Source organism: Triturus cristatus, chromosome 5_2 (assembly GCF_964204655.1).
Source record: "Triturus cristatus chromosome 5_2, aTriCri1.1, whole genome shotgun sequence".
NCBI lineage: Eukaryota > Metazoa > Chordata > Amphibia > Caudata > Salamandridae > Triturus > Triturus cristatus.
Window position 1 is genome coordinate 90,786,348 of NC_140588.1, and position 13,451 is coordinate 90,799,798.

Below are 13,451 nucleotides of genomic sequence, written 5' to 3' on the forward strand. Positions count from 1 at the left end.
AGATTAAGCAAGCTATTGCCCAGAGTCGCAGAGTGTGAACCCATGAGTCGAGTATGCACTGGAGCGAGAATTATCGAGTCCATGGACATTTATGGACTCAAGACCCAGCCGAGCCGGGAATTTAACCTTGGTCCTGGGCTGACCTCTGCTTCCAGGTCTGCCTCCTCTAACCAGTGAGCCACACTTCTCCACTGATTGTCTATTGCTGTGCAATGCTAATGGCATATTATCTAACAGCTATCAGTGGATCAACTATTATTGTTGCTTGAGATGAATGGCATCTGAGTCACGGGGCATATTGCACCTTTACAATGGTTGTCTTTTTCGGGGAGGGATTGTTGTCCTTGCTCAAATTGTGGCCTTTTGCATCCCATTCAAAGCCACAGGTGGCTAGTAAAAAATCAGACTGTGCAAGTAACCACACACCAGCACACATGTTTAAAAATGTTATGGAGTGTTTTACTTCAATGAGCTATAATATGTGCAGGTTTTTGACAGTTACGTGATTGATTAATTCAATTTATTCTAATTGTATAGCAGACACAATCATCCCAGTCCAGAATTGTCTCACATTTTAGATTTGGCAGAGTTAGTTTGCAGTATATGACGTTTCTAAACCAGTTATCTGCCAGGGGAGAGTCTGAACTGGTGTTCTTGATAGCGACGGTGCACAGAAGTGTGATGTGGTATTTTTAACAAGAAATCATTGAGCAGAGGTGGCTCAAATTGTCGGTTTGCCCTATTTCTTTTGACTCACATCCCATCCACCTATTGCTCGTTAGTATTCACGAAGGGAATCCTGTTCTCCATTCCATCGAAAGCCCTTCACATGTACTAATGGATTAATGTTGGTTATTTGAGTTTGGTCGAGCTATTCGGACTTGGGAACACACGTACTAAACGTTTTGTAAATACATACGTTCTCCATTTTTTGGACGTTTTGTTGATGGTGTTTAATGTTGTAAATTTTATGGCATTACCAACAATCCTGCTTAAATCCAACTTCTACTAAGGTGAAAAGATACTAAAAGTTTACTTTCAGTACTGTGGATGAAGCGGCATTGTTTAGCGTATTTTCCAGTGCTGCAAGATCACGTGTTTGTTCGGTAGCTATTTGCAAAGTCTCCACATCCATATAAATAATGGGTGTTTAAGAAAGGACAAAGCGGCCAGACACATCTTAGAATTTCTGGATGACCACACTGTGAGTGGTTTACATTTCGATTTATTGTTTCTAAATACACGTGGAACACCTGAATTGGATCAGATGCTCGTGGGTCTGAGTTGGACACAGTATAGCTGAATCAGTCTGATGCTTTTTAAATCCTTGTTTTGAGAAAGCCGCTTTTCATCACTGGAATTAAGGGCATCCCAGGATTACAGGTCTCATTTGTCTTCGAATAGTAACATGGTAAAGACAGGGTGGAAGATGTTTTCAGTGATTGCAGTGACTAGGGCTAAGTGATCAAGGAGTCATTGCTGTTTATGTGCCAAAGTATCCACTCCAGAAATCTGAAAATGTCTGACTTATTTCTTTGTTCACCCAATCCCTTATTCAAGATCTGTACTTCATTATTGTTTTTCGAGTATAAACTCTGCACAAATGTCATTCTGACACTCTCCCTGTATTGCAATAACTGTGATTTTCAAGGCTGCTCTTCTTGGAAGTATGTTGTGGGTCTATCTTTTTCGCAAATGATAACAAGCAACCAGTCGCGGCTGGCATGGTTCACGGGTGGGGTGGGCGGGCATGGGGTCACACAGTGTGTGGTGTGGACAGGCGAGTGGTCGTGAAAGAAGGGGGGTCAGGCAGTAAAGGGGTGGTTTAAATATTAAAAAATAAATAAATACAACTTACCTTTCCCAGGTCTCACGTCTTCACTGCTGGGTTGCTCCTGCTTTCCTGCCTCCGCAGGAACAGGAAGCAGGCAGCCTCCCTCCCCTCCCCTAAACCAATCACAATGCTGCAATGGCAGCATTGTGATTGGTTGAGATGCCAACCACACAGGTATCTATGAGTAGTCCATTTTCTACATGTAGGCTGCATGCAGAAAAAAGGGAGAGTTTGCATGACTGGACTGGTCAGCCCCAGAGGGCCGACGAAACAGTCAGGACCAGCAGCATTGGGCTAGCCACACGTCTCCTACCCTCGAGCAGACCTGCTCACCTGCCCGCCCCCAACCTAACCCTTCTGCTTTCTCGCAGTGCGAGAAGCAGAAACATAAAATGTTCCTGCTTCTCGCACTGCGAGAAAGCAGTGGGCAACGCTCCTCCTTCCACATGGAGGAGCCGGCCCTGCAAGCAACATCAGAATGGTGAAGGTGTATTTTTTAGGTGTGTAAAGGTTCTGGATTTAATTTAGTTCATTGTTATTATCTGGCTTGACAGCGCTGCTGTCCTCAGACAATTATGTGGGCATCAATAGAGAGGTGATTTGGCTCTGCCCTCTTGTTAGGAGCCATATGTACATGTTTGATTGCAGAAGTTGTGTGCTTCCACACAACAGTGCTTGTCCTCTACTCAGCTGTGATCATTTTGTTTATTATCCAGCTGGCTAAGCTTGAAATTTCAGGGAAACAGACATGAGGGTTGTAATGCTGTAAAGGTGTCTTACTTAACTAGTTAATTTATGGTGTTTGTCTTTCTCTGGCAGCAGCACAGATGGGTGGAGGGCAGTCATTCACATACATGAATTATAGGTCTGGCTTGACAGTGCAACTTGACCTTTTAACCTACACCAATATTATTCTACAGTTCCTTGCTTCCACACAAATACATATTAATTACACTGCTATTTACTTGTAATGCTTCACATTACCATACAACATTCATTTTAAACCAGACCTATTAGCATTGTAAATGCTTGTTTTTGTACTGCGCTCACACACACTAGGAGGGAGATACAGTAGCTTTGAAAAGTGGAGGCACAAGGTATTCTGTAGTCCAAATGTCTTTAGCATGTAGGAAAGACAGTTGTTGGAGGCTAAACTTAAGTGATATTGCCCAGAAACAAAAAGCTTAACTGATGGTTTTGGAAGAAAAACAAAGAAGCATGTGAAAAGTAACCCAAAGATATAAAAAATAATTGTATTTCCTTCGTAACATGTACAAATATGTGCGAGCACTGGAAAAGTCTGTGCAATTGTGTTTAACATGCTAACAAATGAAAACACAGCCATGCACAAATGCACTCTGCTTCTAGTAGCACATTCAAGTCGGGCTTATTGCCTTTAACATTCATGTACTATTACACATGCAGGTCATAACATTATATGATCTGTGCATACGCCTCCCAAAAACATTCTTGAAAAGTCCTATGTGATAATTATCATACCCTCACAGTTTTCGCCTGATAAATATCCCTGATATTTTCCAGCAGGTCAACCCTGGTGGACTTTATCATGGGAAAAGGCTCGGTAAAATGGCAAAACATTCAGAATCCAGTGTGTAAAAAAAATAAATCTGTATGTTATGCCTCATTTGCAGGTTAAAAAACATCAGAATAAGAGGTGTTTACTACACATGTTAAATATCTTACTCCGGGGTAAAGCCATATACTATGTGTTGTAAAAACCGCACCTGTCCCACCTAACTTTTTGACGAAGGCCTTAGCGGAACAGCAAAAGGTTGTGGTTTTGTTTTTGCGTTCGTCTTGGAAATTTGCAATTTTGAAGTGAGTTGCTGCCTTGCTCAGAAACAACACCTCCAGTTAAGGCAGAAGAAGCGTTCTGGTCCCACAACCCTCTGAGGCAGAATAAAACAAACTTGCAAATATGAAAATAATGACCTACCAATGGGAGCGACGGCAGTGTGTGTTGTATTTCTTCTCCAGCAGAGTACTTGGCAGCCACCGTGACACCAGGTGCACAACCGATGAGATAATCGGTCTAAAACATAGTCAATTAGAGTGATGAAGAAGATGGAACTTTCACTGCGGATCCCCAGAGACTAATTGAGGGAGGAGAAGCTCTGAGTTATACAGCCTTGCCACCATCATTAACTTGCAAGTACTAAGGGCTATCCATAACACTTGTGATGCTGTGCATCTTCTAGTGTTCTTGCTCAAAACAACTTTATCTCAATGGCGACAGCAAGATAAATTATGGCGGCTTGAAGAACGACATATACAATCCTTTGCAGGCCTGTAAAGAGATCCTGCATGCAAATTGCTGTGGTTTATGTCTGAAAACTATTTTTTTGTTTCTATAAGATGACCCCGCCTTTAAAGACCATTGTTCAGTGCAATTGTTTTTCCATGGGATCTCTACTATGCCGATCTGTGGAGTACTACAAGACTGCCATTGACCTATTCCCAATCAGAACACAATTATTCAATATCTGTAAATTTTTCATTACTTTCTCAATAAGCTGCAAAAATAAATCGCAACGACACGTATTAGAGTTTGTGCTGTTTGAGCTAAAGTGGATTTGTCGAGATCCACCAGATTTCTCAATGATGTTTGACCAGTGCGCTACTCTGAAATCCCTATATTTATGATAGGAAATACATAGAGCCAACTTTTGATATTGGTTTGGACCCCAAATCTATCTCAGATGAACTTCAAATAAATCTCTCCTCTATGACTCGTCCGATCAGTAACCTGCTCTCAAAGCGACTAGATCATGAATTGATACTCTATTTCCCTACATTTTGGCGTCCTGAGAGCTGCAGGCAAAGGACTCTCCGATCTTCATGGTCACATCCATATAACCCCTGCAGTCTGTACAAAAATGCCTGTGAAATAAAGGCCAAGTCCCTACGTACAGGAGGAAAATTATTGATATGGAAAATGCTGGGTTAGGAAACACAATTTTATCGCCAAGGCACTACAGCTTTAATGTAAGGCAAACGTAATTCTGCATATTCGGTTTAGAAAAATCTACAAAATCTGTTCAACCATGCTTTTTAATATTTATTTTAAAAAATCCAATTCAATTGTGAAGTTGGGTTTTGATAAATATGTAGGCAAAGTAACTTTTCAAAAGTTAGACTTGGCTTACGTGAAGTTCCAGCGAGCTAATTAGTATTTGCTTGCCTGCATGCAGATGGCCAATCAGTGCTGACTTTGATGAAGTGTGCATTACTGCTCTCAGAGCAGAGACAATGGTAGGGTCTTCACAGGATGGCTTTGGTGAGGAATGTCACACAGCTTAACCCGAGAAATGATGTTAAAGAGGCTGAGTTGGAGGGGACTGCTCATTACCCTTGACATATTCCCAGGTGCGTCAGATGGTCCCCCCAGGAGAATGAGGGATTGTCCATGTTGGGTTTTATTAATAATGGTGCATGGTGTGATAGTTTGTATTAAAGGAAACAGCATATGCTGCAAAAGTGGAAAGGTTTTTCCTTGGGAACTTATTACCCATTGGTGAGGGAGTGTCCAGGAGTCACCCCATGGATTGACAATTGAATTGAACAAAGTAGCACCTCACCTCAACTCCGCTGAACATTTTCTAGACCTGTGGCAAAACAGTAGAAGACTGGATTTACTGTCTGTGAAATGTGTAAGTACCAAAAAGCTGCACATGCTCAGACGACTATCCAGAACTGACAAGTGGGATCCAAGGGCCAGTTGACTGACTTCTTCTGTGGCTACAGGGACACAACAACTGAAAAAGGACTTTTTCTTGAGTGTTACACTTGGTTCTTTTTGCAGGGTCATCCCTGAACTTTTTGACTTACTCCTGGTATTTTTTCTGACCTGGTGTTGGTGGTTTTAGGACTCTGGGCACTTTATCACTGCTGTCCAGTTTCAAAGTGCATGTGCTCTCTATGGTAAATGAGGTAAGATTGGTCTACGCCTGTTTGGCATATTTAATTTACCTATCAATCCCTTGTAAAGTGGTATCTCATATACCCAGGGACAGTAAAATAAATGCTACTGGTGGGCTTGCAGCGCTGCTTGCACTGCCCACCAAAGTAGCCTTTCAAACCTGTCTCAGGCCTCTGCCGTTGCAGGGCCTGCACACACAGTTTACTGCCATGGTGATGTGGCACATAAACTGGTTGCCACGTCTGTGACTCCCCTTTTACTACATATCAGTCACCCTTAAGGTAGGCCCTAGCTAACAGGGTGTGCTGTAGGTAAAAGGTAGGACATGTTCCTTAACTGTGTGGCATGGCCTGGTAGTGACAAACAGTCATTTTGGTTTCTCACTACTGTGAGGCTGCCCTCTCACAGGAATGCATTGGGGATTCCCTGATATGTGTTTCAGTGGTAATTCCTGAAATGAGAGGAGTAGCGTGATCAAGTTTGGTATGTTTGAAATAGTGGTAACAAATGCTGCGTAATTGTGTTCGCAGATTATTTATCACAATTTTAGAAATGCCACTTTTAGAAGTAGGCATTTCTGTATGCTATGGGTCTTTGTGCCTGCCTGCTCTGTATTGCATGTCTGGCTCTGGATGACAGGGGCTGGGGAGGTGCAGTGGCTCCAGAGGGCCTGAGTGAGTCAGCGCTAGGCTGAATAGGTCGATCTGCAGTGGGAGTATTGGGAGGAGTAGCACATTGACCTGAATAGAACTGTGCCTGCCTTACACAATGCTAGCTCCGCCCCCTGTGGTGTGTCTGGGGCCAGAGTCTACACTAACAATGAGGGTCTTTTTGCACTATAAGAATTTATGGAAGTACCCCCCAGAACTGGTGTGGACTGGGCTTAGGCCTGTGCCAGGGGGAAGAACATAGTCACTGTCTAGTATAAGTATTGGGGCTGTTACTGAATGAAGGAAAACTTTGTGCTTACTGGCAGAAAGGACTGCTGGATGGCCAGTTGGAACTGCTGTGGGACCCAACTGCTGTCTCTTGGGAGTCCCTACGTGCTGGCCTGCCTGTGCCTAGTTCTGCTTATGGAACTTTGAACTTAGTGCTTTGTGGGCGCTACATCTTCATTGCCTGAGCCCGAGAAGGGGGCTCCGACTTTGCCTGTGAAGGAGCGCTCTTGTATGTGGCAGCGCTGGTGACCTACCCAGGGCAGGGTAGCATGCGCCTTGTTGTTCAAGCCCAAGGAGTGGGCTCGATCTGCCAAAGTGCAGAGGGCGCAGTGACCAGAGAGCGGCAAAATCGACGGAGATTTCGCTCCGTGAATTACAGCCTCCAGGAAGCCGGGCGGCTGCTGCCTGGTTGTGGAGCCGGGCCATTGCAATGTACAGCAAATCAACAGGAGCGGTCCAGGAGAGGCTGCTAGAATCAGGAAGGGTCCGTCCCTGGTTGTAGGTATGGCTCCTGTGTTTGAGGAGAGCCTCGCGTGCTGCTGAGCCTGTGGTGGATGAGACCGGTGATGAGAGGAGACAGAGCCTCACAGACAGACCGGACAAAAAGAGAAGGCCTGGAGCCTCGCGGGTTCCCCTCTGCTGCTTCCCCCCTTTCTCCAGTGAGTAGAACCGACGAGAGGTAGGAATCCTCCAGGCTCCCGTGTGATTCAGCCACCGGCTGTGAGCAAACTCGCTCAGCCCTCACGGAATGGTGAGTTGGGCTGGGCTTCCCTGTATCGAGCTCCAGTGGCCGTGAGGGTGGAAGCATTATTCCTTATTGGACCAGGGCAGAGGAGGGAGGTGAGATAGGCACTGGCTTCCCTCCCCCTCGACGACCTGAGTCCCTTTTGTGTTGCGCTAAGTTTGGGGGCAAGAATCGGTGTTCGCAGCTGCACCGCCAGATCGTGGGCAGCTGCTTGATGGACACATGAAGTGGGGAGAGCCCTCACTTTGGACAAGGACATTGCGGGGAAGCCCAGGACGGGCCCCCGAGGATAAGGCCAGGTGGCCTGATGTTCGCCTCTGTGTTTTGGGTGGGTTTAAGGCCCTTAGGTGATGTGTGCACCTTAGCAGTAATTACTGTGCCCTGTTGATTAAGTATAGGCCTAAGGTGGGCCTCATGAGATTGTAAGGCTTTGCATCATATGCTGAGCACGGCTGAGGATGTATATGTGTAATGTGCTATGCTGATTATTACCATGATGTTCATGCCTCATGCTTGGTGCTAAGAGTACCTTTACCAGTAGTTACTGGGTATTTTCACTACTTGTGAGTTGTGATATGATGATTGGCCCTGTAAGTGTATAAAATCCATGTAAAGTAATACCTAGTACCAGGTGGCGCAGTGTATATATGTGATTATGTTCTAATGTGTTTTATGAGTAATACAAAGGCTATGTTTTTATATAACCTTGTGTGGAGTTTATTTTGTGGTGTGCCTAGTGTGTTGGTGCTGTGTGAGTTTGTTGCGCAAATGCATTACACATTGCTTCTGGGATAAGCCTGACTGCTCTGCCAAGCTACCAAAGGGGGGAGCAGGGGCCATCTTTGGTGTGTAATTCTCTTGCCCTGACTAGAGTGGTGGTTTCTGCCTGGCTTAGGCGCATGCCCTAGCCAAACAGAATTCCCATTTCTAACATTGCGTGACCAGTGGACCAGTTGCAAATGGACTCTGACTAGACTGTGCTGATAGTCTCTGCTGGAGTGGGTACTGGGATCTAAATGCTGGGAGCCATAGAATGGACCAGCAGGAGCTGCTCCAAAAAGTTGTAAAAGTTGGGGATTAAAAAATGTTTGACCTCTAATGGCTGCGACTAACCACCCAAGGCTATCCGTACAAGGCACGACCGTGGCAGGCAAGAAAACCCAATTAGTCCTGCTCTGAGTTTTTTGCCTTCCGAAAGAAGACTATAGTGGGCCCCCTTGGCCAAGGCCTCCAGCTTCTGTGTGACACGTCTTGATACGGCTTCGAGGTTTTCCCTACTAGAGGTTTCTGAATTCGAAAACCTTTTTTTTTTTTGGAGGACTCACATACTCCCTAATCAATAATCCCTTTTCTTACAAGTGCTTACTGTCCTCCCCCCAACAAATTTCTCCAGTTATTTGGGTCTTTTGAAATGCTCATTGACTTGAAAGGTTGACACACAACCAATGTTTTGAAAAACATTTTTTTTCCAAAGATGGATTCAAAGGTGTTGTAGATCCAAGTTGGTAATACAGGATATTTCTTAAAAATGTTTTCCTAAATATATAACACATATTGCGCACATGAAAATCTTGCCACTCATTTAAAGATTATCTGTCCGGGTCGAACATATGAAGTGTTCTCTGAGCTTTAGAGTGGAAAATATTGTTGGCACCATCAGCCTATCTGCAACTGCTAGGAAAGACATCATTAGCTCTTCAGTTCTCTCTCGAGAATCCCTTGTGCCAAGTCACAGAATTTGCTTCAGTGAATTCACAATGGAGAAACGCCTCAGAGCCTTCCCTCCAAAAACATTATCTGTAGATGTGAATAAGAGAGAAAAAATCGAGTTTCACAGCAAGGACATGAATCATCTACTGTTTAAGTATGCGTTGCTTTTAATGTCTGAGAGACCTTCACATGCATTGGTGTCCACAAGAGACCAAAGATCACATATGACATGCCATGTCAATGGAGCGCACAGTTGAAGTACCAATATTTTCTCAGATTAGGAGGAGGACAAAAGATGTTTTTGTCAGTGTGTGTTATTCTTAGCTTAAAGTCATAACAACTGTGCTACTGAACCATACACATGGTAGCACAAAGCAGACATAAGAAGATCTAGAAATATATACCGTAACATGGCAAAGCAAAGGGATAATAAATGTTGTCTTTTTAGAAAGTCATTTTGTCTATTTTACAGGGCACCGGATACTTTGCCTCAGAGGTCCAAGATATTACTAAATCATGGGAATAGTGGAAATTATACACATAAGCCCTGTTCAACATGCCCCTCGTGACATCATGAGAAGAGGCATCACATGGCCATTAATGCCTTTAACTTCATAGAAAAAATAGAAAATAGCCTACGACAAGCACACAAAAAAATAATTAAATTAGTAAGAAGCTGGTAAAGGAGAGGCATGGTGACCGCCTAATAGGTCAAAGGAGTAGAGGCTCTGACATCTGTGGTGACCTCTTTGAAATGTGTGTGCCATCAATCAGTACTCAATAAAGAGGTGTTGGTGTTGTATGGGTTCTTTGGGAGGTGGGTGGTGCCCAAGTGCATCTGTTTCACTGATCCTGGGCTGCTAGAGACCCAGGGCAATAAAGATGCAAACTCCTGAAGATTCCTGAACCATGCCCAAGAAATATCCCAGACTGAAAAGTCTGACACAAGTCTCCTGATGATATCAGTTAAATGGCCAAGTTAGACAGAAACATCACGATTATTGCCCGTTTCATTGTATGCCAATGTCTTTTAGGAAGCTCTGGAGTCTCTAGAAACAGCTGCTTCACCAGCTCCCAGACGAAGAAGGGCTCCATGGCTACCGCCCTGAGGCTGGAAGAATCCGAGTGTTTTGCGGATGAACCTGTGATCTTGGGCACATGGCTAAAAGTTGATCAGCATCATGCTGTTCTTTTCTCACGTTTTCCCATACACGCATCTCTGGAAAGCCGAGTCAGAATATTGAAACCAGCAGTGGAAAGCTAGATATGAGGGGGCTTCACCCCATGCCTATCCAGAACTCCCAGCCTTCAGAGTGACAGAGGACACTGGTTGGGGCACCCACCAGCAGGGTATGCCAAACAGCTGGTGCCACTGTCTGTGATTCTTGCCTCTTCTGTAATAAGCAACATTTGCTGAACAGCAACAGCCAAGCAAACGGTACAGCCAATTTGCATAATGAGGTGGGACATCTGTATTGAGAATACAAGTTGTTCCAGCTGTCAGGAATTTGGTTCAGCACCACATCAGGAGGATGATGCACTACATGTGCAAAATTGCAAAACAAGATTTTTTATATATATATATATATATATATATATATATATATATATATATATATATTGCGCAAACTCGACCCGAAGGTGTCTGAGCGCTTTACACGTGCACCAGTTGCTTTACAGACGGACACATTCGTTTTGTTAGGCACGAGAGATTAAGTGATCTGCCCAGAATCACAGAATGTTGAGCGTCCCTGCCGAGACTCAAACCCCATTCCCCAGCATAGAGCTGGCCGCTCTAGCCGTTAGGCCACAACCTCTCCCCAACCTCTCGATTTAGTTACAGGCTCCTTTCCTCAAGTATCCTAAACATTTTTTTAGCAAAGTGCTACTTTGCAAGACGATCATTAATGCACTCCTTAAATATTCATTTTGGTTTTCAAATGGGTAAATGCAGATTAAAGTATGTTATCCCAGTCAAAACCTTACTCTCGAGGCCCAATACACAAAGATTTTGCTGTGAATTAGTGTACCTTTCTTTCTCTGTTATTCTTCTGACTTACTCCTGACTCTGGGGTAAATTAGCAGCATTACAGCAGAACAACACAGCACTTTTTTATGTGAATTGTACCCTTCGTGGATCACTGTAGACGAAAACTAACTACTTAAAACTTGTTTCTGTTTTTTCAAATAAATGCACATTCAAATCCTGTGTGAGCTGCTCACTCGGATCTTAGTAACTTCCCTGTCCCTCACTTTTAGTTGATGGCTGTTTTTCATTATTGTCTAGGTATATTTCACCTGAAAGTTCCAGAATCATCACCTGTTGGGTCGGGCATTGGACGAATCAGAGCTGTGGATCCCGACTTTGGGAGGAATGCAGAAATTGAATATACCATTGTCCCAGGGGACGGGGGGAACCTGTTTGACATCACTACTGATGAAAGCACGCAGGAAGGAATCATCATCCTGAAAAAGGTAAGTTATTTTTCATAGCTGTGGTCCACAAAACTAATTTGTAAATCACACCAGGGCGCATGCCATGGTGGAAAGATCTATTATATAATTGGTAGGGGTGTGTCAATTTTGCGTGATTTGCTTTCACATATTCCCAGCAATCCCACAGCTTTATTCAACCTTACACGAAATGCAAAACCGGCATATAGAACAATATTTCCATTCAAAATGCATCCCTGTGCCCATTTTGGACACAAGGACGCATTTCGAGCTAAAAAAAACAAAAGAAACAGCACAAAAAACACAAATGCCCAAAAGAATACCCCTCCATTCCCCGATTCTGGTCGCTAGTGTAGTTCTCTTGCTCCCACACTAAAATATTGCCATGAATGCAGTGCAATGTGGTGTGATTCAATTTCTAATGAATTGAGTGTGACTTGCATAACACAAAAGCCACGAAATAGGTCGAGATTATGCCGACATAACAGAAACTTCACCCCGGCCTAAAAATATGCAAGTTCAGATGTAAACATTTCCAGCTTTTTTTACGAAGACCCCACGCACTTTTGTCTTTCTAGGACTTGTGAACAATTCTTCTCTCAATGTAAATTTTCCATCTTGATACCGCTCTTCCCCAAACTTAGATTTAAAAGCACACAATGAAGGATTCTTGACCGTTTGAAAACTTTGGAAATTTGTGCAACTTTCTTTTGCAGAAACGGTTTTCTTCGTGTTGAGTTGATGATTATTAATTATTCATCCTAATGTAAAAAAAAAAGATGGGGCAAACTTTTGAAAAAAATTATGTGTTAAACACTCCACGAGGAAATGATGACTCGTTGAAAGCAACGTGCTAATTTTAACTCATCCACAGACGAGATATTTCAGAACTGCCAGATTAAAAAAAATATTTCACTGTGTGAAGAGAGGGCGAGACCATGTATGGGGTGGGGCCTCGGGAGTAGAATTACCTAAGAGGCACTCCTGCCCCCTCCGAACACCAACTCCCCCCCACAAAACAAATGCTTCCTGAGGTTGGTGCTCATGTCCTGTGGTGTTTTAACACCTCTTAATGAACATCAGCTGTTCACAGCCTCCATACGCTCTGTGCCCGAGTTTCCAGTTTCTCTTTTCTTCCATTGTGTGACTTCACTCCTCACCTGGTGACCAAGTGACAGGAGCTGACATTGTGTGGCACCTGGTTTCCTTGTGTGAGTTGGCAGTCTGGTGTTTACTTATCATTATAATGCGGTATGTCATCCATTATTAAAACTGCTCTGGTACCTCTCATCATAAAAAAGAGACCTCTCTGACGAGCAATATTTTTATTATTCTCCCGGCTACAGTTTAATGTCACTCTCACAGCATTGTGTGCTCTGAGAAGTGTTTTTTTCAATAACCTATTAACACTGACTTTTTAAAAATTAATATTAGATAACATTTTAAATATGCAGGCGACATTCTTGTAAGCACCTCACAAAACTATGGGCACAGATTACAAAATATAGTCTTAAATAACAACAAGTATGTATGCAGTTGTAGGTATCCATATTTATTTATTTACTAGTTTTGTATAGCGCAAACATGATTCGAAGGTATCAGAGTGCTTTACACTGTGAGCATGGCAAACAATAACATGAGGTACCTAGACAGAAGATACAAAAAAAAGAAATATATATATAGCACGTCATGTGATCAAGACCGCGGCAACGCGGTCGAAACAAGTCAGGCTGGACACTTGTCTTTGCACTATGGTTGCTGATTTAATTTTCCTGCAATAAATTTCACTGCAACGAATAAGATGTGGTCCATACCTGTCTTCTTCTACGC

General features: G+C 43.4%; 1 protein-coding gene across 1 annotated transcript in view; it reads left to right on the top strand.

The window, feature by feature from the left end:
- The window catches only part of CDH12 (cadherin 12), a 2,012,840-nt gene that overhangs the window by 1,823,327 nt on the left and 176,062 nt on the right, over window positions 1–13,451 (top strand). Inside the window, exon 8 of the mRNA XM_085606875.1 lies at window positions 11,455–11,642. Coding sequence (XP_085463001.1) covers window positions 11,455–11,642 — 188 coding nt within the window. The remainder of the gene's footprint in view (window positions 1–11,454; window positions 11,643–13,451) is intronic.